A 23,443-nucleotide genomic window follows, 5' to 3' on the forward strand; every position below is an offset into this window, starting at 1 on the left:
CTAATAATTGCAAGGCACTTGGGAGCCAGGGTGGATTTGACCCATAACTTGGATCGCTCGTGGTTCCTTTTGGTTTCCAAGCAAGTTCACTCACAGCTGGGCCAGGCAAGAGGACACTTGTTTGTTTAAGCCATCTCTCCTTTGCAGGATGCCAGTTTCTGGTACCAACCCTGAGCTGTGCCCGGTGGCTGACTGTTGTCCGGGCATAGTCGTCCACTTGGCTCTGATCTCTCCTGCTAATGTCGTTACAGGACAAGTGGTGAAGGAGAGTAGAAATGGCAGAGGATAGGAAAGATGAAGCCAAGGCACCGCACTGGACTTCGGGTCAGCTAACAGAGGCTGCTTCGCACCCACACTCACCTGAAATTAAGGAACAGAGCAGCGCGGGTGCCGGACTGGTCAGAAGTGCCAATGGGTTTCCCTACCAAGAGGGTGAGGAGCCTGGGCTGGGCAGCCGAGAGCAGCCGGGGACGTATGCTCGCAGCAAAGAGAATGGAATCAATGGAGAGCTGTCGGCAGGGGACAGAGAGACAGCAGGTAACGTGCCGCGGTGCTCTGCAGCTGAGCCAGGGCTTTGCTGCCCGTGGGAGGACATCTGCTGGGGATGGGCTAGGGCAGAGAAGATGCTCGGGCCTGGCGGCAGGAAACCGCTCAGCTGTTGTGCATTGATACACCTTGTTCTCGTGTGTGCATGCACAAAGGATGGTCTCTGCTGTTACTGCTCACAAGTAATAACACCTTCTGTGTCTCCACCAGCTATGTGCAGAATAATGCACTGCTCAGCCTGACCATAAGTACTGCAATTCAGAGTCAGCATTTACTGGCCGTTCCCTAGGCAGGTTTTGCAGGATGCCCGCTGGGGTTTTGTCTGTTTGTAAACTGTGTTAGGGCTTTAGCATTCTGCTTGTTATGGGGAGCTGGGGGAAGGGAGGAAGTGTGAGTGTGTAAAAATGAAATATGCAAAGCAAGTTTCCTGCTTTAGAAATAAACGCTAATTCACTCTATGCAGATTTCCCTCTTTAAAGCCCAGATGCGCAGTGCAAGGGGAATGTCTCTTGTACCTACAGTAGTGCCCTCGGTGCATCCATCCATGCATGCTAAAGAGATCTTTCTAGCAATGTTTGTTGGCTGTTGTCAGCACTTTGAGATACTATCCATAATTTCTCAGCAGCAGGAGAATCTTAAGGCTCTCAGACCCTAAAGTCATTTCATAAGCAATTCTAGTGGAAATGAATATCTGCTGAAACAAAACAGGTTTGGATTTTAAGAGTCTCTTCTTGTGCATAGCCGAAATGAGAAAGCCAGCGATAAAAGAAATCCCATGTAAGCATTCAGGTGAACACGTTATTGGTAATTGTTTGCAATGATGATAACAAGATCTCTTTCCTTCATTTTAACCTAACTTTGAACTGTTCTTAGCCAGCAAATAAGCAGGAGCAGTCATACAGGACTTGAGAGGTAAGATGCTGCAGTTGTTACAGATGGGCTTGAGCTGTGGGAAGATGTGAAAGCGCTTTTTCCTTGGCCACTGATTTTTCACAGAACGTTCTGCAGGCACACCCATACGTATGGAGAAGTACTGATTACAGAAGGAAGGGGATTGGCCTTTTCTTTAGAAAAGGAGAAGTACTCTTCTCAGGTGCTCTTAAGCTGAGGCAATGTGTGGGGGACCTGATTGTTTAATTGAGGAATTAGGAGCTAATGAGCGAGAGGAAACAGGGATCCAGTGCTGCCCATCACTGGGTGTTGTTGTAGTGTGTTTTTACTTTGCTTTCTGAGGTGAAGGATGAAACAGCAAAACAGACCAGAATGAGGCAGCAGGACTGGAGAAACGCACTTGCCAAGAGAACAAGGCTGCTGTCTTGGTGCAAAGTTTTCTTTGATCACCGCTTTGTGGCCTCATTTCCTCCTCCCCTGCTTTTTCTCACTATCTGCTTAGATTGCAAGATCTCTGGTGTGGGGACTTACTGTCAATCCATACAGTTGCTGCTAAGGAGTCGTATTATAGCTTACTTCATGGCATCTTTATCCTTGAACACCAAAAAAGTCTCTAAAACTGCTTGCATTCACGCATGAATTTCTGGTTCTCTGGAAATTCATGTCCTTGAGCTCTGACTTAGAGGACTGTCAGCGCAACATAAAACACACTAGGATACAGAAAATATATATTTTTTAATCATTTCGCTCTTTTTAAAGGCCAGACCTGTCAGCAGTTCAGGGCAGTGGCAGAAACAGAAAGGGTCATGTGTTGCCAAAGCCACATTGGTATTTGCAAGTGGGATATACAGCATCATAAAGCAAGTTTGATTCAGAATTTGATCTTGAATCAGGATTGCTGTTTGCCACCAACCTCAGCCATCTTTGCAGTGTTGGCTTGTAAACTGTTACTGCTGTGGGGTACTGTCAGATAGGGTGTTTAAATGTCACTGTGATACACATAATTACCAGTTATGCAAATCATGTAATCACTTGTAGTAGCTTGCTGACTCCAAACAGATGAGGAGAAAATGCACAGGAAGCCAAGGTCGACTGAGATAATTAAGCTGAACTGTGGGTTTGTGTGGATTTACAGGAGTTTTATTTTCTCTGATGTAAATCCAGAACCATAACCTAGGCTTCTGTGGCATCTCAGCCTTCGTGTCTGAGTCCATAAATCTCCTCCAGCAGCAACAGCAAGCTCATTGGAAGTGGAATACAGGTATAAGCAGGGCATTTCCCTGCTGATCAGAGTCTGGCTGTGTTTTGAGGCATTTCAACTGAGGAAGCTCCCGTGCTCTGAGTGGCCCACCAGCAAGAATTCTTCCATGAAATGGGCAGCGCCTCACTGCCCTGGGGGCATTGCAGAGCACCACAGTGGTCATTCGCAAGGCTTGTGCTGTACAGTCTGTGGTAAGGGGAGGGTTAGAGTTAGTCACAAGGGCACAGGCACCTTTGCTAATGCTGATGTGGTGCTGAGTGGTGGTGGTGGCAGAGGAGATTACAGTTCTTGCTAAAATGCATTCGATCCATCACTGCAAGTGACGTTTTTAGGTTGGCACAGTTAAAATTTACCTTCCTATTTGTGTGTAGCTTCTCTTGGCATCTGTCTAGGAGTTACTGAATCTGACCTCAATTTTGGAATCCTCTGAATTTAGCTGCTGCTCTGCCTTTGATCGATCTGGCTCTGTATCTCGCTGGTAATGGTTGCATTATGAAGGCACATCAATGCCCTCCTTTCAGACACCCAATGGGAGCGGGGACTGTGCCCTGTGTGTGGGCAGGGCAGCCTCAGGGCCTGGGCTGGCAGCCTCTGAAGTTGAAGCCAATATATGTGAGAGAAGAGGCCCAGTTTATTGGCATAACGCATAGGAAGCAGTTATGGGTGTGATATAAAGAGGAGTGGTAAAGCAGCTATTCCTTTTTATTGTGCATGTGTGTGTATATGTTTTCATACTGAGGTTGTCCTGGCCACCCAGCTCTACCAACCACAAGACCCACGCTGCTCCTAAGGAGCTCCTGAAGACACCTTGCCTTTGGGCAACATGCAGCTCCCCGCTTAGTTTTAATATGCTCTCCCTGATCCTCCGTGTTCATACTCACCTCCCATACACATCTGCAGTGTCTTCAGTGAGCATTTTGGAAGTCTTAATGGCGGGGGATGAGATCTGTAGCTCTCGTCAAGCCAAACATTTTCATGTCACGTGAGATACGTACTGCAAACGAGGCACTGATAGCGTAATCTTCTGAAGCTCGCTGTGATAGGGAAAGCTTTGGATTGGGCCGTGGTAGGATGTGTTTGACCTGTAACAAAAAATGAGTGTGGCAGCCTTTTCTTTGCTTGCTGAAAAGTCCTGGTCAGCCAATCGGAAGGAAGCAGTGAGGAGCAGTAGATGCACTTCACCAGTGTTTGGGAACTAGCAATTCAAAGCTGTCCATCATATTTGACTTGCAAGGAGCATCAAGCTGCAAAGGTTTGTTTTTCTACACTTAAAATGCATTTCTTGTTCTTCTCATTAGTGAAATGACTAATCTGTCAAATTTATATGATTAGGGGCTGTATTGTGAAGCATCTTCTACAGTGTATCTTTAAGTACAGTGACTCAGCTGTCTTCATTATACATCAAATGCAGGCTTAGTATTGGAGGGGGTTTGGATTACCCACACAGCTTTCTGATTTTTTTCTTTGGACAGATTAAAGGAAAGCATTCCTATTATCAGAGCGTCAGGACAGTGGCTCTGTGCTCACGTCAGTCGTATATTAAGGACAGTAACACGTCCTGCCAGAGTAACAGAGCCCTTCATGTGTCGGCAGAGTACCCAGACTGTGTGGGATGCAAAAGGACTGCTGGGGAACTGTAGCAGGCTTCATGACACAGCACAGAGAACCAGGCTGAGTGCTCACACATTGTTTTTCAGAGCCCTTGTGTCATTGGAATGGTGGATGTGGTGGAGGCCGGGCCAGATAAATGAGAGACGGTCGTTTCTGGAGGCTGGGGAGAGCAAGAGGTTGGTGTGTGTTTGTAAGTGAAACAGGAAGAGAGCCCTAGGCCTCTGAAAAGGAATGAAGAAGTGGCAGCACTGAAGGAAGGCTGGGGAGGGAGCAGACTCTGTGGTGAGAGTGAGAACAGATGTGAGCAGAGCTGGTGAGATGTAAGGTGTGTGAGAGCGTGGCAGGGACAGGAGGTGGCAGGGAGAGAAGGAAGAGTTGAAGACAAGGACAATGGAAAGTGCTTCAATTTTATCAGTTATCCTGAGCCAACACATCCTTTGTGTAACAGCAGATATTGCCCCAGAGAAGAGGAGGTTCAGACAACGTGCAATGGCACAGACCATACAGAACAACCAAGAGGAGGAGCAGGAAGGGGTAATTCATGTTCCAGCCCTTGGTGTAGTTTGTCTAAGTTCAGCCATTTGTTTTAGGCTTTGTTGAGCAGACTAAATGAGCATCTGCAACAAATCTGTTCCTGTGACCAACTGCTCCTTAAGTAAGTATATTTAAATACGCTGCAGAGAATGTCAGCCTGAAAAACTGCCCTGCCGTAGTCAGTGAACAGATGAGCAGAGATGCTAAATTCCCTGTTAGGTTGGCTGTGCAAAAGAGTCATGGTGAAGGTCAGGATTATGCATGTTTCAGCTGCCTGCAATGCATCAGAGAAACAGTCTGTATGCTACCATCTTCCGTAGCCTCCATCGGTCCTCACAACTGCTGCACTGTCAGGAAGTCCCTGTGACACGTACTGCTGCTGGCTCGGGGCACTGAGCCCACCAGAGCTGGGAGCAGGATTGCAGCACGGTGGGTGGAGGCAGCAAGCACAACAGCCTCTCTGTGTAACTGTGCCATGCGATTCACTTCTTTGCTTTGTGATGTGTTTTTTTTTTTTTTTTTTTTTTTTTTGTTATTTCATCTTCTTTTCCTTTGTTTTCCCTTTCTAAGATACAAGCTGTAATACTCAAACGACACTGCCACTGCCAGTAAACATATAAACAGACCTTTGTACGGAGGCCTTTTAGTCTTTCTTCCCAACAACACTGCTTTGACAGAGTTCTTTTTGTTCACCCTTTGGCACTGGCTGTCCTGCTGCTGCCCAAGTCCTTCAGGAGACCCCACGAGCCCCCGACCTCCTGGTCCCAAAAGCTGCCTCCCAGCCTCTGTGTCAGATGTTTTCAGCAACAAGCACATCTTGAGCAACACAAACAAAATGCATAGCAGGATGCAAAATCAGAGATGTTGATGGTTGAACGCAAGTGCCGTGCTTGTCGCATTTCAGTTGTTTGTTTGTTGTTGTTTTTTTTTGCAAAGCTTGAAGAATGGCTGCCATGGAAAAGAAGCTGTTAATTAGGCATTTTGATCTCACATCCTTTGCCCAGGAAATGTGACAGTAATTACTGTGCACCATCGCCTTTATCTGTTGAGAGACAGGAAAACATAGCTGGCTTCTTAAACTTTTTTCCTTCATGTTAGGAGTAACACAAGTGTCATTTTCTGGGGCACGTTATTGGAATATTTCAGGCATTTATGCTATGTTGCTGAAGAGAACACAGGCAGAGGCTCTTTGTGGCACTCTTAAAAGATGTTATTTTTACCATTCTCTGTTAAGCTTGCTGTGGAGATTCTCCTCAGATGTTCGTTTTCTCCGCAGAGAACCGGGATTGAGGCCAGAGGAACTCTGTCTTTCCAATGCATGCCCCAGCTTCTCCCTGACTGTGGATATTCAGTAGCTACTGCAGAGATGCTCGCTGTTGTCTCTGAAGGCTCTTCTGTGCCTTTGCACTGCTGCTCACTAACTCCACTAGGGCACCCCATTTTCTCCAGCTGTAACCTCTCTGAGGGGATGGCTCTGCTCTTCTGCCTCCACTTGGGACTTCAGAGATCAGTTGGGCATTGACTGAAGTGCAGTGGTTGCAGTGGAGGGGCTGGTCCCAGCTGTGGGCAGTGACACCCAGGGAAGCTGAGCCTCCAGTCTCCTGCATTCCCAAAGCTCCTCTGAAAATGTCAGCCTCTGGTTCAGGTTTATGTGTGAAAGCTGTCTTAAACCAGACACAGAAACACCATTAAGTCAGCTGCTGCATCTGTGCCACATCAGAGTCAAATCTAGCTAAGAGGAGGCATTGGCCAGCTATGTCCTTTGTTCTCCCTGTTGTTTCTGACGCACTTTGGTGTTTTCTAGTTAGGCCATGAGCATCCTAAGAGGGAACTGCATGAGCAACTGTGCTTCCTTCAGCAGTGGGAGCCAAACGTCAGTGCTGGGGTTGGCTTGGCAACCAGTGCTTGCGATCAATAGCAGCCTTTGAGAGGTACAGGGCACATCATGGCCATGCAGTGGAGCGGCAGCTGAAATGACATTGATCCAGCTGCACTGCTCGGGCTGTGTTTCACTAGTGCTGCTCCTGAAGGTGCCTTTTAAAACAGTTGGAGGCATGCTTCAGGGGCTGCATTGCCAGGGTAACTGTGGATGGTTGAAGGTCCCATCAGGATACGCTTCTTGGGAGAAAAGGTGCCAAAGGAGGTTGGTGGCAGGGCCAGGGTGGGTGATGCTACCTTGTGCAGTGCTGAGGCCATGACCTCTGGAGTCAGCCCAGCTCTGTCCTGCACGGAGGCAGGGCTTGGTAGCTCTTCTCTAAGTCCAAAGGGAAGCCGTGAGGGTGTCTATTACCACAGTGGAAGCCTGGGGTATCTGCAGGAGCACCGAGTGGCATTTGGCTGTGGGCAGTCTTTGTGCCCGCAGCTGGATGATGGTATCGCTGCAGGCTGTGGCAACACATGATTTTCCTTTCCAAATTTGCTCTGAGAGCAGGACAGTTGGAAGGAACGCTCATTAACAAACAAGTAAGCCTTGTTCTGGAGAGACACGGCCCCTCTTGTTTCAGGCAGAGCTGAAGTGCCAACTTCCTCTCTTGCAAAGGAAGCAGCGGTTCTCAGGCAGCAGTTGTTGGGTGGACATTGTTGCCTTATTTTGAGCCCCTCACTCTGCGCAGGCGATTGTCAGCCTGCAGGGTCTTGTACACGATGCACAGGAGCTAAGGTCGTTATTCCTCTCACACACATGCTTTACTATTCCCTTCCTCCCACTTTTTCTGTGGCTCAGTGCCTTCCCTGGCCTGGCTCACCACAGCCCCAGTGGCCGGGCATCCCTCCTTGCCCCTGCGGGCAGCAGTGGCCCAGCCTTGGCAGAGGGGAGGCAGGTACCAACACATCATTTACAGAAGTATGAGGCATGCAAAGTCTGCTGCCACTACTGCAGGAGTGCCAGGTCTTGCTGGCTCCTTTTTTCTGCGTTGCCATGCCAACTGGTCCCTGTGCTGAGTGAGATCTCTCTTTAAGCTCCGCTGAGAGAAAGTCTGTAGCCTGGGAGCTTAGTTAGCATTCAGGAGTGCACAGCCTCTCTGTAAAGGTTCTGAGCCACAGCCAGACTGTCTGACAAAGGAAAGGAGCATTTTTCTTTCTTGTTTTCTCTTTTCTTCCAGTATTTGCTTCTCAAGGTTAAGGGATATGAGTAGATGGGGAGAGGGTCTGTGAGCACCATGCAGTGGGGTCTCACTGAGGCACAACTTCCATGGAAATGGAAAGGAAACAGTACTTCAGGGTGTATTTGTGGTGCAAGATGTATCCATGTAAGAATCACGTGTATATGCGTGCGCAAATGTCTCGGTTCAATTAACCCCGATTTTAATAGCCTGTATAAAAATGGGATGGCAAAGGCAATCTGGGCTTTAGTTCAAGCATGGAGTTGAAATGAAAGATTAGAAGGAAGCTGGGGATAAAAACCCCATCTTTGTCTTCCTGCTGATTCAAGCTACGAGGTGAAAATACAGAGCAAGTCTTCTCATGCAACATGCACACCGCAGATTAGGACAGCAGAACCAGCAGTTTGTGCTAGTGCTTTAGCTTGGGTTGTTCCTGTTATGCACAGTTGCTACTGCTCACATTAAATCATAAAGATGATTAATACAGGTTTGCTTGCCTTTGCCAACTGAAAGGATGGAAATCAGCCTAATGAGGCTAGCTTTAGATGGTAAGTGAGCACCAATAATCCATCGCCTGTCCACCCTAGCTGTGAAAAGGTTGGTCTGCAAATTCAAAGCAAGATTCAAAGTGAGTGGGCTGTGAACTGGTTCTGACTCTGTCACTTGTTCCTTGGGTGATACCGAGCAAAACACTGACATTTTCCTGGGCTATTTTGCAGACTGACTGCAGAGCAGAACCAGTGGTGCCTGGAAAGCTCATTTTGAGGTTATGGTTTGGAAATGCAGTCTTGTTCTGGCAGTTTTGTTGTTACTGAGACATTGCTTATGGCATGCAAAAGTGCAGGAAATTCAAGGCACCCCAACCATATAGACAAGATCGTGGGCCCTTCTGTGCATGGAAAATACTTGAACTTGAATTGCATTCAGTATATGGAAAATAACTATGGTATATCATCGTCTCCAAGGCAGGTAAATCTGCTAACTGCTTTCCAGCGAGTCGTTTTCACTCAGGATAGATCAAATACTTCACAGAAATCAAATTCACTTAGAGACAACGTACGCTTTGGGGAGATGAAAATAAACCCCAGATATCTCACTTTTTTTGTTCGCATTTCTTTCCTTGAGACCAACTCACAGCAGCACACAGCCGATTTGGCACAGCTCCCAGCAACCTGCGCAGCCTGCAGCAGTTACAGTGAGGCTTCTTTGCAGCCTCCTTCCATGCCACTGTGCAGCTGGCAGGTTAGAGGCATAGCACAGAGGGGCAGAAGTACTGGTGCTGTGTGGGTGCACCAGTCCTGACTTAGCAGAGCTGCTTTCCTCTCTGTTTTCGAGAGTAGGGAGCAACTTCAGCTGGGGCTGTTGTCTTTCACCCCAAATCAAGGGTCTCTGCCAAATCCAGGGCAGTGCAACTTGTGCAGGTTGTTGGTGAGCTGTGAAGGCAGCTGATCCTTTGTTGCTTTCTCTTCCTTTTGCTGCCAGGCTTTCTATTTCAGAATATATAGTCCTTCCAAACAACTGCTCTTTCAGCTCTTTCTTTTTCTCACTCACCCTCTTTTCTCACTAACATTGCCTCTGGCATTTTATTCCCACATTCTCTCTTTGTATTCCCGGTTTTATCCCAACCACCCCATGCTGCCCCTCTCTGGCCTGGAATTTCCACAGCCATCACTCCTTTTCTGTGCACTTGGGCTCTTTCTCTGCACACAGACGTCTCCAGAGGCTGCAGTGACCTGGAGCCTGCTCTCAGCTGTTCCCACAGCACCATAGCCAGGGATGTGCACATTCTGGGTACCCAAAGACAGGAAAAGTAGAAGTTAGTTCAGAAGGTGCACTGAGTGCCTGTGTTCCTGTGTATCTGTGCACCTCCTGTGTGTATCTGTGCACCTCCTGTGTGTAGGAGTAGGTGCACGTTTCTCTTTCCTCATTCCTTTGTGCAGTGATTGGTGCGTAGCTTCCAAGGGTGTGCAGGCAGAGGACAGGAGAAGATGTGAGTGGTGATGGGTTAGAGATGCCTGCTTGGAGGAAGCATTGCACACATTCACCTGTGAGCACACAAGCGCTGCTCTTCACAGTCGGCGAGAGAGAGACACTGGTCTGCATACAGGTGGGGCCAAGCTGCTGGTGCATGGCAGGGCTGGCTGGTTACCAGGGGGTGACCAGCAGCATGAACCCTAGGGTGAAAAGGGCACCGTGTCGCTGTGTTCTGTGTGTTATCAGCTCCCCTAATGGCATGAATCAGAACTGTTGCATTGACAGAGTGATCTTCAGTCACAATGGACCAGGCAAAATTGGAAATTCTACTCAGCTCATGCAGGACTTGTTATTTTAATCTTCAGCAGTGTTCATACTTTGGTGGTGTTTGTTTGCTCTTCTATTTTAAAAATTGCAGAAAACATTAAAAAGCAATGTTTTAATTAATTAAAAAATTAAAATTAATTAAAAATTTAATTAATGTTTTAATATTTTTAAAAGAAGCTAAAAACAAACTATAGGAGACATGACCTCCTGCTCTAAGTAGCTGTGCATTGACTTCTGTGAGTTGTTCTCCCATTTATGTTAAAAGCAGATCAGCTCTTAAAAGTGTGCTGATTTAAAACGTCAGCCATGTACTGAAGTCCAAAACAAACATTGATTTAAAAACTATTTACCTTTATGTGTATTTACTCACACTCAAAGGATTAAGTATCTGGTTCTTTGTTTTGAACCTGCAGTGGTTTCTTCCTGCACGAGTTCTAAAGGGTTCATTTTTAGTGAAAAATAAATATAGCTGCTATTTCTGTCCAGTGCTGCTTTTTGGGTGATGCCAAGTCCTGGGAAAAGCGATGAGGCCTCACTGCAATGCCCTGGCCAAGGGTCTTGCATTGACTGCTTTGGTATTGCACATCAGCTGTAATTGCATAGCTGATGTGTCAGACAGAACAGAAGCCATTCACTTTTCCCACCTTTGGCTTGGCTGGGAAGTGCTGATGGCAGTAAATGTTTTCTTTGTGATAGTAAACCGAAGGAGATACTGCTCAGGGAATGCACGGGGAACAAGTATTTGTAGTAACGTGGGCTTGTTTTTAAAGCATTGCTGTATTAGAATCATAGAATCATAGAATCACCAAGGTTGGAAAAGACCTAAAAGCTCATCCAGTCCAACCGTTCACCTATTCCCAATAGCTCCCACTAAACCATGTCCCTCAACACAACATCCAGCCTTTCCTTGAACACCCCCAGGCTCGGTGACTCCACCACCTCCCTGGGCAGTCCATTCCAGTGCCTGACCACCCTTTCTGAAAAGTAATACTTCCTCGTGTCCAGCCTGAATCTCCCCTGCCGCAGCTTGAAGCCATTTCCTCTGGTCCTATCACTAATGACACGAGAGAAGAGGCCGACCCCCAGCTCACTACAACCTCCCTTCAGGAAGTTATAGAGAGCAACGAGGAACTGCCATTTGTGTGACTCCTTTTTAAACACCTTCCATATTTAAGGGGTGTGTCTGTGCAGGAAGGGATCCCTTGGTGCTTTTTTACAGCACTTAGACAGCATGACATGGTGAAAGGGCTCTGCCTGATGTGCGTGTGGTTGGAGCTGGAGGACTGCTTAGTGCAGCGTTCAGGGTTATCCTGACTCGTGGCACAAATTTGCCATTTGCGCGCCTTAGAGATGTGGATTATGTTCAACTCTAGCTGAAAAGATGGCCAGGAAGACCCAGCCAGGGCAGCAGAGAGGTGATGTACCCAGCCAAGCTCCTCTCCTGTGCCACCTCTTTTCACCTGGTCTCTGTGGTGCACCTTTCTCCAAAGGCAGTCTGAGCATCCGTACCTTTGTGGTTCAGTGTGTTGTACCACTGAAGGTTTCTCTTTCTGTGACACACGTGCCTCTCCTGACCCGTTCAGCTGGCTGGCTGGTGAGTTCTGCTGACTAAATTCATCTGTCTCATCCTCATTGATGCTACAGCAGCTTACAGTCAATGAGTTTATTGGGGAAGCGATGCTTGTCAGTTGTGTTGTGGTTTCGTTTAATTTAAAAGCTGATGGTCCCATTATTTCCCTTCATGCCTCCTGCCAATTACTGTTGATTTTGCCAACATCCAGATCAAGGACCTACTTACAGCAAAATATTTGCACTCGCTGAAGTCGTTTGACAGCAAATATTTGAATTTTGCAAAGCTGTGTTACTGCTTTTTTTTCGTTATTTGTGCTTTATATGACTTATTCATACTGTTTTGATTGCTGCTGCGCGTTTCTCTTTTAATCCGAGCGCAGAAGGCAGGATTTAGAGTTGTTATTAATCCCCTTGATAAAGCCCAAGGTGTGTCTTCCTTTTTCCATCAGAAGCATCAGCAGGTGCTGCCCTGCTTCTGTTGCCCTGCTTCATCAGTCCCAGCTGCCTCTGGGGCTGCTAAGCGGGAGGTCAGGGCCCTCCCTGGAGCTGCTGTTGAATGCCTCTCAACAAATCCAATAGCTGTTTTGTTTATAGTCCAGCTGCACTCCGAATTGCAGTACCTGAGGGAGGAGGGTGAGAAATCCACTGGTGCCGTGTGCTTCTCAAATGGTCAAAGATAGCGAAGGGCTACTTTGTGTCTTCCCTTTCTGCAGAAATATGTTTGGGCTGCTTTGCCTTGCACAGCAGCACAGGTTCCTCCTTGCTTTTGTTGTTGACTGGATTCACGGTGCCAACAATTAGTGCTGGTTACCTTGGAAACTGCTCTGCACCCTGCTGAGGATTCTGACAGGCACATTTTGACTGAAATTGCTTTGTTTTCCCAATTCTGCAAGCATACATGCAGCTAATCCTTTTGCTGTGCCCTGCCTGTATTCCATTCCTAAAATGTAGCAAAATTAATGAAACGTATTATTTTATCCTTTCCATCTGTTTGCATCTTTCTTTATCCCTGTTTTAGCCTCAGTCCTCTATGAGCATTAATTACCTTTTGCTTTAAACAAGCTCGCTGTTAATTTTCACGATGGGGTCTGTGGGGTAACGTTGCGAATGCATGTGCAGTTTTGACACAATTTTCAGTCTGCTCTTCTCTGTCTCTCCTTCCTGTCATCCCTTTCCTTCGCTTTTCTCCTGGAGCATTTGTTGTGCTGCCTGGTTCCAGCATGTTAAACTTTGTTTATGCCCTAAACAACCTTTGCTTTGCAGAGACCAGATGGCTTCCTCCATGGCTACGACAAACTCTGCTGCCCCTGTAGTGGTGTAAGATAAAGCTGCTGCTCAAAAGAGCAAGCAGTGGTGCTGCTCTTAACTGGGAAGGTGGAATTGCGGCAACATCAGGGCACCCACCCGCAGAGCAGGAAGATGCTAAAACCAGTCCTCAGATTGCATGGGGGAATGAGGGAGGTGGAGAGAAGGTCCTGCTGGGTGGGGGCTGTCGGAGGCAGCTATCGCTGCAGTGTCGCATAGGCTGTCATGTTCACAGCACACTCGTTTCCTCAACAGATTGTGCCCGAGGTTATGGTAGGTTGGGAGAAGAGAAAGTGGCCAAGGCTGAAGGAGAACAGTTACAAAGGGCACGAAGGGAACAGACACACCACGCATTGCTGCGGAGGTCTGTCACAGATCTAATTTCAGCTCTTGCCATTACAGCTCTCAGATATTTCTAACAGTTTTCCAGAAATATTTGGTGAAAGCTCAGGCATTTTTAAAAGACTTCTGTGACCATCTGTACATCTGTCGCTGGGGCTGGTTAAAAAACTTAATGGGCTGGAAAGGCTTCCTGGGAAATGAAAATGATGTAGGAAATGGATTCAGGTGGCAGTGGAGGCATCTGCAATCCATCAACAACTGCAGCAGGATCGATAAGAAATGAAGGAGGGCTTTGAAGTGACATCTTGGCCTTCCACAAGCTCTGATCCCAGATCTTTGGCTCTGCTGGAGCCATCCTCTGGTCCCTAACTTGCTTTTACAGACCCTGTGTCTCTGAGTTGTTTGTGGGGAAAGGAGGCTCCAGATGTCCCGCTTTGGTGCGCTAGGGGCTGGGCTTTGTCACACCTAGGGGAATAATTGTGCTTGTTTCTAAGGCCAGGAGCAGAAGGTGCTCACTGGTTTGAGTTCTAATTTTGGTTTAAGTTAACACAGCAGACAAGATCGATGTATGCTCTCTCAGCATAGCATGATCCTCACATCCCTGCCAGAGAATGGCCACAGCACGGTTAGTTGCCAGACAAACACGAGCATGGGGCTGAAGTGACAGCCCATAGGAGAGCGGTACAAGTGCCACCCCTGTGCCTTTTAGCTCCTGGTCTCTCAGCTCGGCCTGCCCTGCTTGAAGAGCTCATGCTGAGCACGGTTTGCATCGTCTCTTCTCACAATGGAAATCATATCTGAGGGCCACCTGGACTTTTGGTACCATGCTCCCTGCAGCCAGACTGCGTCCTATAAGCAGCTGGCATTTTGGTAAAAAGAATCAGCCCCACTTTTGGCCTTCTGTTGTGCTGGAGTTTTATGTGAAGCCAAGGTCGGTGTTGCCTTTAAGAAATATGCATTTGTTGTTGTCATTTGTTAGTGCTGTTTTTGAAGGGACAAAGTAGGGGCAAGGGGTGTCTACCTGGCTAAAGAGAGAGAAAATAAAACATTACAATGAAAGCTCTCTGCAAAGCTTTTAAGCTGTGAAGAATTTGCCTGGCATCCACGCTGGCTAACTCTCCCTTTTTTTTTTTTGTTCTTTATCATTAGGCTTCCTTGAACTTTAACTGAACCATAAGGAAACTATGAAGAGTCTCAATAGCTGCCCTGTGAGGATTTGACTTACCCATTGGATCTGCTATTTATAGTGTCCATTAGTACAAAAATGTCTGTCCTTTTGCAGCAGTCATGTATAGCAAAAACACTGCTGTTCTGGTGAACTGCCTGTGCCTCCTGTGTCACCCAAAATATCCATCAACAGAGTGCTCAAAGTGAGCCTTTTTTGATTTTAAAATAGAAAAAAAAGGATAACAACCCTGAGGACATTTTTATTTTTTATTTATGTATTTTTGTAGTCTGGAATTACCATTTTTCAGGAGGCACTGTTTTACCTCCAGCTGCATCTCCCTGTTCAGCATAATGCGTGTCCCAGGCAAATTAAATCAGGAAGAGAGCTGAGGGGGCAGAAGCTTCTTACAGCCTTGGAGGGCCCATCTGCACCCCAGAATCAGGCTGTGTGTAAACAAGTATAAATTTGTAACAAACAAAATCGTTTGTTGTATAGATTTGTCCTACCTTGCTGGGAAGAAGCTTGTGGTAGTTTGGGTGGCAGAGACTAAGTGGGTTTCCTCTGGATATACTCCAAGCTACTCAATATGGTAAAAGTTGTGATATTCTGTTTCTGAAACATTAATTGAAGCTTTTTCTTGTAATTTTCATGTGCAAATAAGCTTAAAAATTGATTTTCTGAAGTCTTCCCGATTGTATCAGTGCAGACTTGATGATGTTACTTCTGTTGATGTCATGGTTTATAGGTTGGTGTGGAAGTTTGGACAGAAGGGTCACACTGAATGAGTGTGGTGTCATCAGCACGGGGTCTTCCAGAGCCACAGTGTTCCCTGCAAAGCTCTGTGTCCTTCTCCATGCTTATCAGAGCTGTCAGGGCAGTGCTCCTCCATATTCTCAAATGAACAGAATCTGAGCACGAAAACGCTGCGTGTTGAAGGATGCTTTTTGCAAGACTGACTGACTTCCTACCTGCATTCCTTGTCCTGCCATGCAAGGTGCTGCAGCTCGGGCTGTGAGGTGCAGTGTGGAACAGAGCTCCACGTGTCTCTGGAGAGAGGGAATGCCAGTCTGGAGAATTCATCTTCCTACTTGTTTCCTGTACTGTTGAGCACAGGGAATTGTCAGGACCTGTAAGGATTTCCAGGCACTGTTTGTGTCCAGTCCACTGCTGCACACCATGTAACCATCTGGGAGGGTTTGTGAAGCATCATCTCTTCCCTGTTCCTCGCTGTGGGGTACAGAGGAACACATCCAGCATCCAGCAAGCGTGGAAGTGGGAAAAACTCCGAAATGAGATACAGGAGCCTAAAATGCGACTGGGAAGACTGATGGGTTTTTAATCAGTGTCGCTCTTTGGTCCATATGACTGGAGCCACATGCATGAGTTGCTTATGGGGCTTGGTCTCATTTACATAACAAAGTGGAGTTTCACATAATGCACTGAGGGCGTGTTGTTGACTAGATGGACAGAGAAGCAGAGCTGCCACACCTGGCCTCCTGCTGATACGGGCATCTGTAGTAGTAGTCTCTTTCATAAATATATTGATCTCCATCTCAAAGCCAGATGAAGTTTTTCCTTTTGTGGGGAAGACTGCCAAAGCATCATGCAAAACGTCGTCTGATTTCTCCTTGATCATTTATCTAGTCATTTTATCCTTGGTTTTCCTCATCTATTCTTGGATGAGCAGTTTTTAAAAATCAGCTTATTTTTCCATTGCTTGCTGGTGGTTCTGACACATTCATCCATCAGCTCTTGGTATTGGCTGCAGCCAATGATGCTGTGTTGTAGTCCCTGCCCTCCTGGCAACCAGTCAAGAGGGAAGTGAATGGTAGGATATAAATACCAACAATTATGAAAGTTCTTTGCCAGTGGGTTGTTATTTTAATATCTCATTACATACTCAGTTTGTTCGAAAGGGAGATTAACGGAGCGTTTTGTTTTCAGATGAGCATGACCGTGAAAGTCGAGTAACTTGCATCTATGTTTCTTGGGGAAAAAAATTGGTTTTTCTGAAGCACAAATGAAGAAAAATAACTTTGCATTAAAAACACTGAGGAAATCTGCCAGAGTGAGATGAAGCCACTATTAATCTAATGGACAGCATCCCTTGTTAGGGTGGTTGCCGTAAAGTTGCAAGTAGGGCATTGATTTAAATATACTTCCCCTTCCCTTGCCTGGAGGGAGCGGTAATGGATGAGCAGAGAGCTTTTATTTCTGCCCTCAGGGATGGTGTTTAATGGGGGCTCTGCGAGTGCAGAACGTTGCCATCTGCAGTGGGGTGGAGCAGTGCTGAGCGATTCCTCGCTGGAATCCTCGCGATGGAGGATTCCACTGGACACACTGCACAGTGCTGGTCATGGGGAAAGCAAAGCGCAGGTCGTGGGGCACCCACCTCCATGGAGCATGCTGCAGCCCCAACGACTCTCCTGGTGCTCCTCTTCCTTGCCCGAGCACAAGCAGTAGCTGGGAGCAAACCAGTATCCCAGACCAGGGCCTGCGAGTCCGTCCTGCACCATGGATGTTATCTTCTGCAGTCCACTTGTGTGGTATTCAGCCCTACTGGTTAATTAGAACTTCATGTTGCATTCTTAAAAGGGATGAGGAGCCCAAAATACACGTTTAAATCATATTGAAATATTTGTCTCTTCTATTTCAAGTCCCTCATTAGCATACCCTTAGATGTGTAAGTGCCTTTAATGCATATTAACTGTGTGCTGATGGAGTGGAAGCATCTGAAGTACAAGTAAGAATGCAGCTAACTCCATACATAAAACGTCATGAAATCCAGTTACTGAAGTGACTGTGCTACCATGGTTTGCAAAACAGTATATAAGGAAAAAAAAAAAAAATTTGCAAGACATTTTATAAATGATCATTGTAAAATGTTGCTGTTGTTGCACATTGTCCCTAACAGACCAAAGAAAGAACGTTTCATAGTGCTGCTTTGTGCATCTTTCTGCAAAGGCTGGAATCTTGGTCTTTATAAACACTCAGCATTTTCCACAGAGGTCTTTTGAATATCTTGTCCTTCTATTTCATTTTTAATGATTTGCTTTTATTTCAGGAAAGGATTACCTTCTAGAAAATGCTTCAAGTCAGTCTCCATTTTTTAATATGCTGTTTAATCTTTACAATTTTTGAGAAATCCTTCTCATTGTTGTGCTTTTCTTTGTGTTTGTTTTTTTTTTCTCTTTTTTTCTGCTGCCACAGAAGAAGTGTCTGCAAGGATAGTGCAAGTAGTAACAGCTGAAGCTGTAGCAGTCCTGAAAGGTGAACAGGAAAAAGAAGCCCAGCACAAAGATCAGCCTGGACCACTACCTATAGGTAAAACAAGATGAAGAATGCTCAGAGTATCCTTGCATCTGCAAACATTATATATACATATATTAAAAAGAAACCCAAACAAACAGTTTGTATTCAACAGCACAGTGTGTATTCATGTAGGTCATAGTCATGGGTGAGCTACGGCACCATGCGATGCTGTCACCCTTACTGCCTCAGTTCTTCATTCCTCTTTGGCAGTCCCATTCACTGTGTGCCCACAAGAGCAGCTTTCCACCTATCTATTGAGCAGTGCAGCTGTGACTAGAGTTGGTGGAGGTGGTTTTGTGTGGTGGACCAAGCAGCACCGAGAGCCCTTTATGTTCAGCTGTTGGAGAGGAAGCTTGATGTCTGAAGAGACAAAGATTAGGTGAGAGGCATATGAAAAGAATGAGACTTTATTGGTTGATGGCAGCTACTCCAGAATACGGAAGATGAGCTTCTTGACAAGACACAGAGAGGAATAGGGGACCCAGGGTGGGAGTGGGAGAGGGGACAGCAGTCGTGAGTGTGAGGCAGAGGGAGGGACACCAGGTGGAAGCAAGTGCGGTGCTCCAGACTGGGGGTTGTCCAAAATGCAGCTGTATGTATATAGAGGTAACTATACAGCCATTTGTGGGTACAGTGCTTCCTCACTGCCAGAAAACTTCCACAGTTGCCCAGAGCATGTACACAAACACCAGAGAAAGACCAAATGCTGTCCTGAAGTGATGAATGTCTTACAAGCCTGTCCCCAGGATGACTCTTGCTGAGAGTGTGTATGTTGCGATCAAATCAAAATAACACCTCATGGTATTTTTCCCATAGGCATTCCACTTGGTACAGTGGCTGGACCCTGCCTAGGACTGAATTAAAGTCAATGAGTAATTAAAAGAATTAGTTGTAAATTTGATCCCTAGGTGTTTTGCTTCATTGGATTAATTTTGAGCTGCAGGTTCAGCAGAGTGATGTGTGCCTCAGTAACTCCCTTCTTTGCAGAGATTGAATATTATGTGAAAGACCCCGATTCCACAAAACACTTCATACATATTTAAGGACACAATGCTTCACTGGGTCCTTTGTGAGTCAAAACGAGTATTCAGTGACATGCGGTGAGGTAGAACACTTCAAACATGGTAAGGAGTGCTTCCTCACTTAGCACATACTGGTGTTACAGTTCCTGTGATCAATCAGTATCACATAAATTCAGCTACAAATGGCCTGTAGTGAAGATAGAAATACTCTGTCCCTGGACAAGCAAGTCTGACGGGCTACTCACATAGGGCTTTCCTCCAAACTGCATTGGCCTCAGGGGAAAGAAGGCCAGGAAAATTCTTCTGGGGCTTTGAAAGTGACCCTTCTGTCCTTGTAAGGAGTCATGAACTGGGAGCTGGTTGTTGGGACTTGCCCTTTATATAACACAGATCTGTGAACGGAATCGTTACTTTTTTCTTCTTTTCTTCTTCTCCTTCAAAATGTGGTTCAAGTCACAATGGAGGCTTTGGTTTAAAAAAAAATGAATCTCAAAAAATGATTAGTATGAAATCAGATGCAGAAATTATGTTGAATTCATTTAAGCAGCAGCTTGTTCAGGATTTTATCATACTTCTATTGAAATTAATGAAAAAACATCATCTGGTTTCAGCATGCAGACTCGTGACTGGAAATGAATTGAAACATAACCTAAGTGAAGCTTTGATTTCACAGCATCTCACTCAGCTCAATTGTTAACAGGTCATAGCTGGCATAAGTTCTCTGTGCTGATGTCTTTTGTATTCAGACAAAGAGTATTTGCATACATTCTGTAATTAGCTTTGAACTCAGTAGAAGCAAAATAAAAAAATGGTTGTAAAGTGTTTTGTGTTCACATACTCAAGGTAAACTGAGAAGATTGGATGCCAGTTTCTCGCTGTTACAGTTAGCCTGAATTCGTAAAATCTCTCCTCCACGGATGCTTTATTGTTGTTGCTTTGAGTGACTGAAGGCTAAGTGCCATACTGATCTGAAAGATAATTTCATACTTCATTTTTTGTATGGTACTCTTTGACTAGAATTTTGAAAATAATGCGTTTCATCTAAGAAAACAGATCTTTTTAATATAGCTTTAACAACCCAGAGTTCTGAAAGGTTCTCCTGCAGATCCCTGGCATGCAGGTCCCCATCCGCTAATTCTCTCAGCTGGGCAGCGCAGGCTGACTGCAGCCTGCATCAAGCATTGGTCTCCTGGGAATTAATTGCTGTATCTTGTTTCCACTGTTTGATTTCCAGCAGTCGAAGAGTCAGCCAACCTGCCTCCTTCCCCACCTCCTTCGCCAGCTTCTGAGCAGACTGGAGCTCTGGAGGAAGGTAAGGGTCTCCTGAACAGTGTACAGCTGCCAGAGGAGGGATGAGACATGAATCTAAAGCAAGGGGGAATCAGAAAACGGAGGTACCTCCTTCAGCTTCACGTGGAAAGATAAGGCATTCCCCAGCAGTAACTCCCCATCTGCAAACCAACTGCAGTGCATGGATGAGGTAGACCCATATGCACAGACATAACTGACAGGATATGTTAAGTACATCCATATTGAAGAAGAAAAGGTGGTGATGCTAACTAACCCTTTAATCTGTCACATGTAATATCAGCTGAGATGTCTGCTATCCCAGTGTGGTCGCCAAAACTCAGTCAGTATGGGTAATTCATGTTTTCCTAGGATTCTTTTGTCTGGATTCTGTGTTGTTTTGCTTTTAATCACCGTTAGCTTTGTATTTGGAATCTTAAATGCATGAAAGTAAGGAGGTTGAGCGTTGGATTGTTTTTCTGATCTTCAACCTGTAATTCCTGCTTCAGTGTCTGCATGCAGTGGGGTTTGTACGCATTGTGCAGGAGTGAAATTCTAGTCTCATAAAGAACATTTCTGTTATCTGCACAATGAATATTCAGTCTCTATAGCCCATGATCTCTGCTTTTCCCTCCTGCTAAAATCCCCTCATCAAAGAAATCAAGTGTTCACTTAATGTTTAAGTAGAAGTCTAAATCCCAGTGAAGTTGTCACTATGGTAAGCGTGTATGTCAGTGGTTTCTTCAACAGAAAAAGAGTGCTTCATCAAGGTCATCAGTAGAGAGAGAAGGCAATATACCAAAGCTGAGCCATATCACGTAGATATAAGGAAAGAATTTGGGTTCAGAGTCTCTAGGGGACTGTCAGCTGAACTCTCGAGTGTGAACAGTGTTTTTGTGTGTCCATTTATTTAGCCCTTCTTTTTTTTTTTTTTCCCCCAGCTTTTTTTTTCCCTAGTAAATGTGTGAAAGTAATTTCTTGTCATTTGCTGAACGAACTTTGTTAGTATTTTAAGAGAGACTCTATTAACTTTGGAAGTGGATAGCTCCTACTGCGTGTGCTAACATAGTTTATCGAGACACTGCAGTTAGGCATGTTCATTCCTCCAGTCCTTTCTGAGATGATGCAGTTATAGCTTGTGTTAACAACAACATGGGGCAGTCCACTGTACTGGAAATACATCATGGACATATGGTCAGTAACCAATATGTAAAATCTGATTCATGGGGTGGTAGTTTTGTTGTGTTGGCTGTGTGTGTGTGTGTGTGTGTATTTTGAAAAACTAGTACACGAGTTCTCATCATCAAAATGACTGACTGGGAAGGAAGCTAGTAGAGTGTTAGCAAGGCTTTTATAGTTGTTAACCAGGTTTTCACCACTTTTTTTTCTTTTTTTTATAGAGTTCACTTGAGTAGTTTTCCATATGCTTTTTGATTTTTCATATCACAATAAAGGCCCTGACCTACTTCAGGCAAATGTCAGCGCTCTTCCACTACTTCGTTTAGGGTTAGCTTTATGTATTATTTCTATTAATTACGTTATTTGCACATATTGTAGGGTTTTATAAAGTAGTCACATTGATAATTGTCAGAAGATTAAAAATTGTCCCCTAAGGAGATGGACACGATCTTGCAAATTGTACTAGCAGAAGGTGGCGAAATGTAGCCCACGCTACATAGCACGATGGCGTTATCGACTACTGGGCAGTGTTGTTCAGAGCTGGGCGTGTGTCTCAGTACATCACTCAATATCACTGTTCTTCTTCTTCCTGCACGTACGATTGAGTTAATGCAGTAGCACTACTTTTGCTTTTTCCCCAGATGTTAACATTGCCCATTTTCAGTGTAGTAGTGGGCTCAAAAGGAAATACATTTTGTGTTCTGCTTTATGTTGGAAGTTGTGGTTCTCATTTTCTGTGGGTCAGTTGAGTTTTGCTGACCTAGGGGAGCCAGTTCTGTCATTTTGATTCAGGCAAAGCTCCCACTTGGAAGAGTTTACCTCAGTAGGTTTTGACCCAGTTTGTACTGTACTTGTTTGAACCTTTGGCTCCCTATACCACCAGGCTCTCCATCCCCTGCACCTTTACATTATCTGTCTTTCTACTCAGAAAAACACATTTATAAGTTTATTCAGTTCTAAAGCTGTTGAAGAAGAAAAAGGCAAGTATTTGGTATGTGCATCTGACTCAGGCTTTCTTTTTTTCTGTTTTCTCAAAACGTTTTCCTAGCACACTTGTCAGTGTGTGTTGCATTGCTCTGAATTCAGAAGAGGCTTACTTCAGTCATAGTAGACTGAAATCACTGTTGTAGACATGACAAAGGTGGATGTGGCCAGCCATGCAGCAAATACAAATTATTAAAAAAAAAAAAAGGTAGAAAAGACAAAGAGGTTTGTGGGTCAAGTGTATTTCATGAGAGAAGGGAGGCAGTGAATGTAGGTTTCTTCCTTTCGTTTGGCTGCAAAAAACCATTTCGATGAGCCTGTCCCTTTTTACTGCTGCACAAGGTAAGATAACTAATGTGCCCTATTGACACTGTTTCATTTATTCCACCTACTGTAACGTATTTTTGCTCAGGAAATTAAATTTTCACTGTCTGATCCTTTCATCAGTTGTATCTGGTCATGCAGGACTGACGCGGTGCTCTCTTGCCAACCTGGCATTTCTTTTGTGCTCTGTGCCTTTTGACAATGGTCTGCAGTATCTTCGTGTAAAAATTCTTCTAAATGTTACAAGATAGCAGCATGCCTTGAGGGACTCCCTTCCATTTTGAAATAAGCATTTCAGGATATGCATTATATATCAAATGAGAATATTTTGCAAACTGAAAGTAACTGTATGTCCTATAAAAAAGGATCTATATGCAGTAATAATTATCTAATGAAGGGCATTCTTGAAATATACCTGCAAGCTAAAGCTGAATTAGCTTTTGTGAGAAGTGATTTTGATCTTGGACTTCAGAAAAACATGGGAATTCTTCCTGTGCTTTAGATGAAAACTATTAGAAGGGACTAAAATAGCAAAGGAGGATTTTTTGTTGTTTGATTTCTCTTCAAAGATTTCATCGTCATGTTAGTGAAATTTTCTGCAGTAAGTTCAAAAATAACAAAACTGAAAAAAAAGATGTAAATCTGTGATAGCCACAGACATAATGGTTCCAATTAGACTTTGCAATGATTTTGGCCCGTCGCA

At 45.1% G+C, this 23,443-nt stretch overlaps 1 protein-coding gene across 1 annotated transcript in view; it reads left to right on the forward strand.

Annotated features, from left to right (window-relative positions):
* Positions 1-275: 275 nt before the first annotated feature.
* The window catches only part of MAP2 (microtubule associated protein 2), a gene marked incomplete at both ends in the record, with an annotated part of 61,052 nt that continues 37,884 nt past the window's right edge, over positions 276-23,443 (forward strand). Inside the window, 3 exons of the mRNA XM_079538893.1 lie at positions 276-537; positions 17,843-17,956; positions 20,204-20,278. Coding sequence (XP_079395019.1) covers positions 276-537; positions 17,843-17,956; positions 20,204-20,278 — 451 coding nt within the window. The remainder of the gene's footprint in view (positions 538-17,842; positions 17,957-20,203; positions 20,279-23,443) is intronic.

Source organism: Tetrao urogallus, assembly GCF_951394365.1.
Source record: "Tetrao urogallus genome assembly, chromosome: 8".
NCBI classification, from domain to species: domain Eukaryota; kingdom Metazoa; phylum Chordata; class Aves; order Galliformes; family Phasianidae; genus Tetrao; species Tetrao urogallus.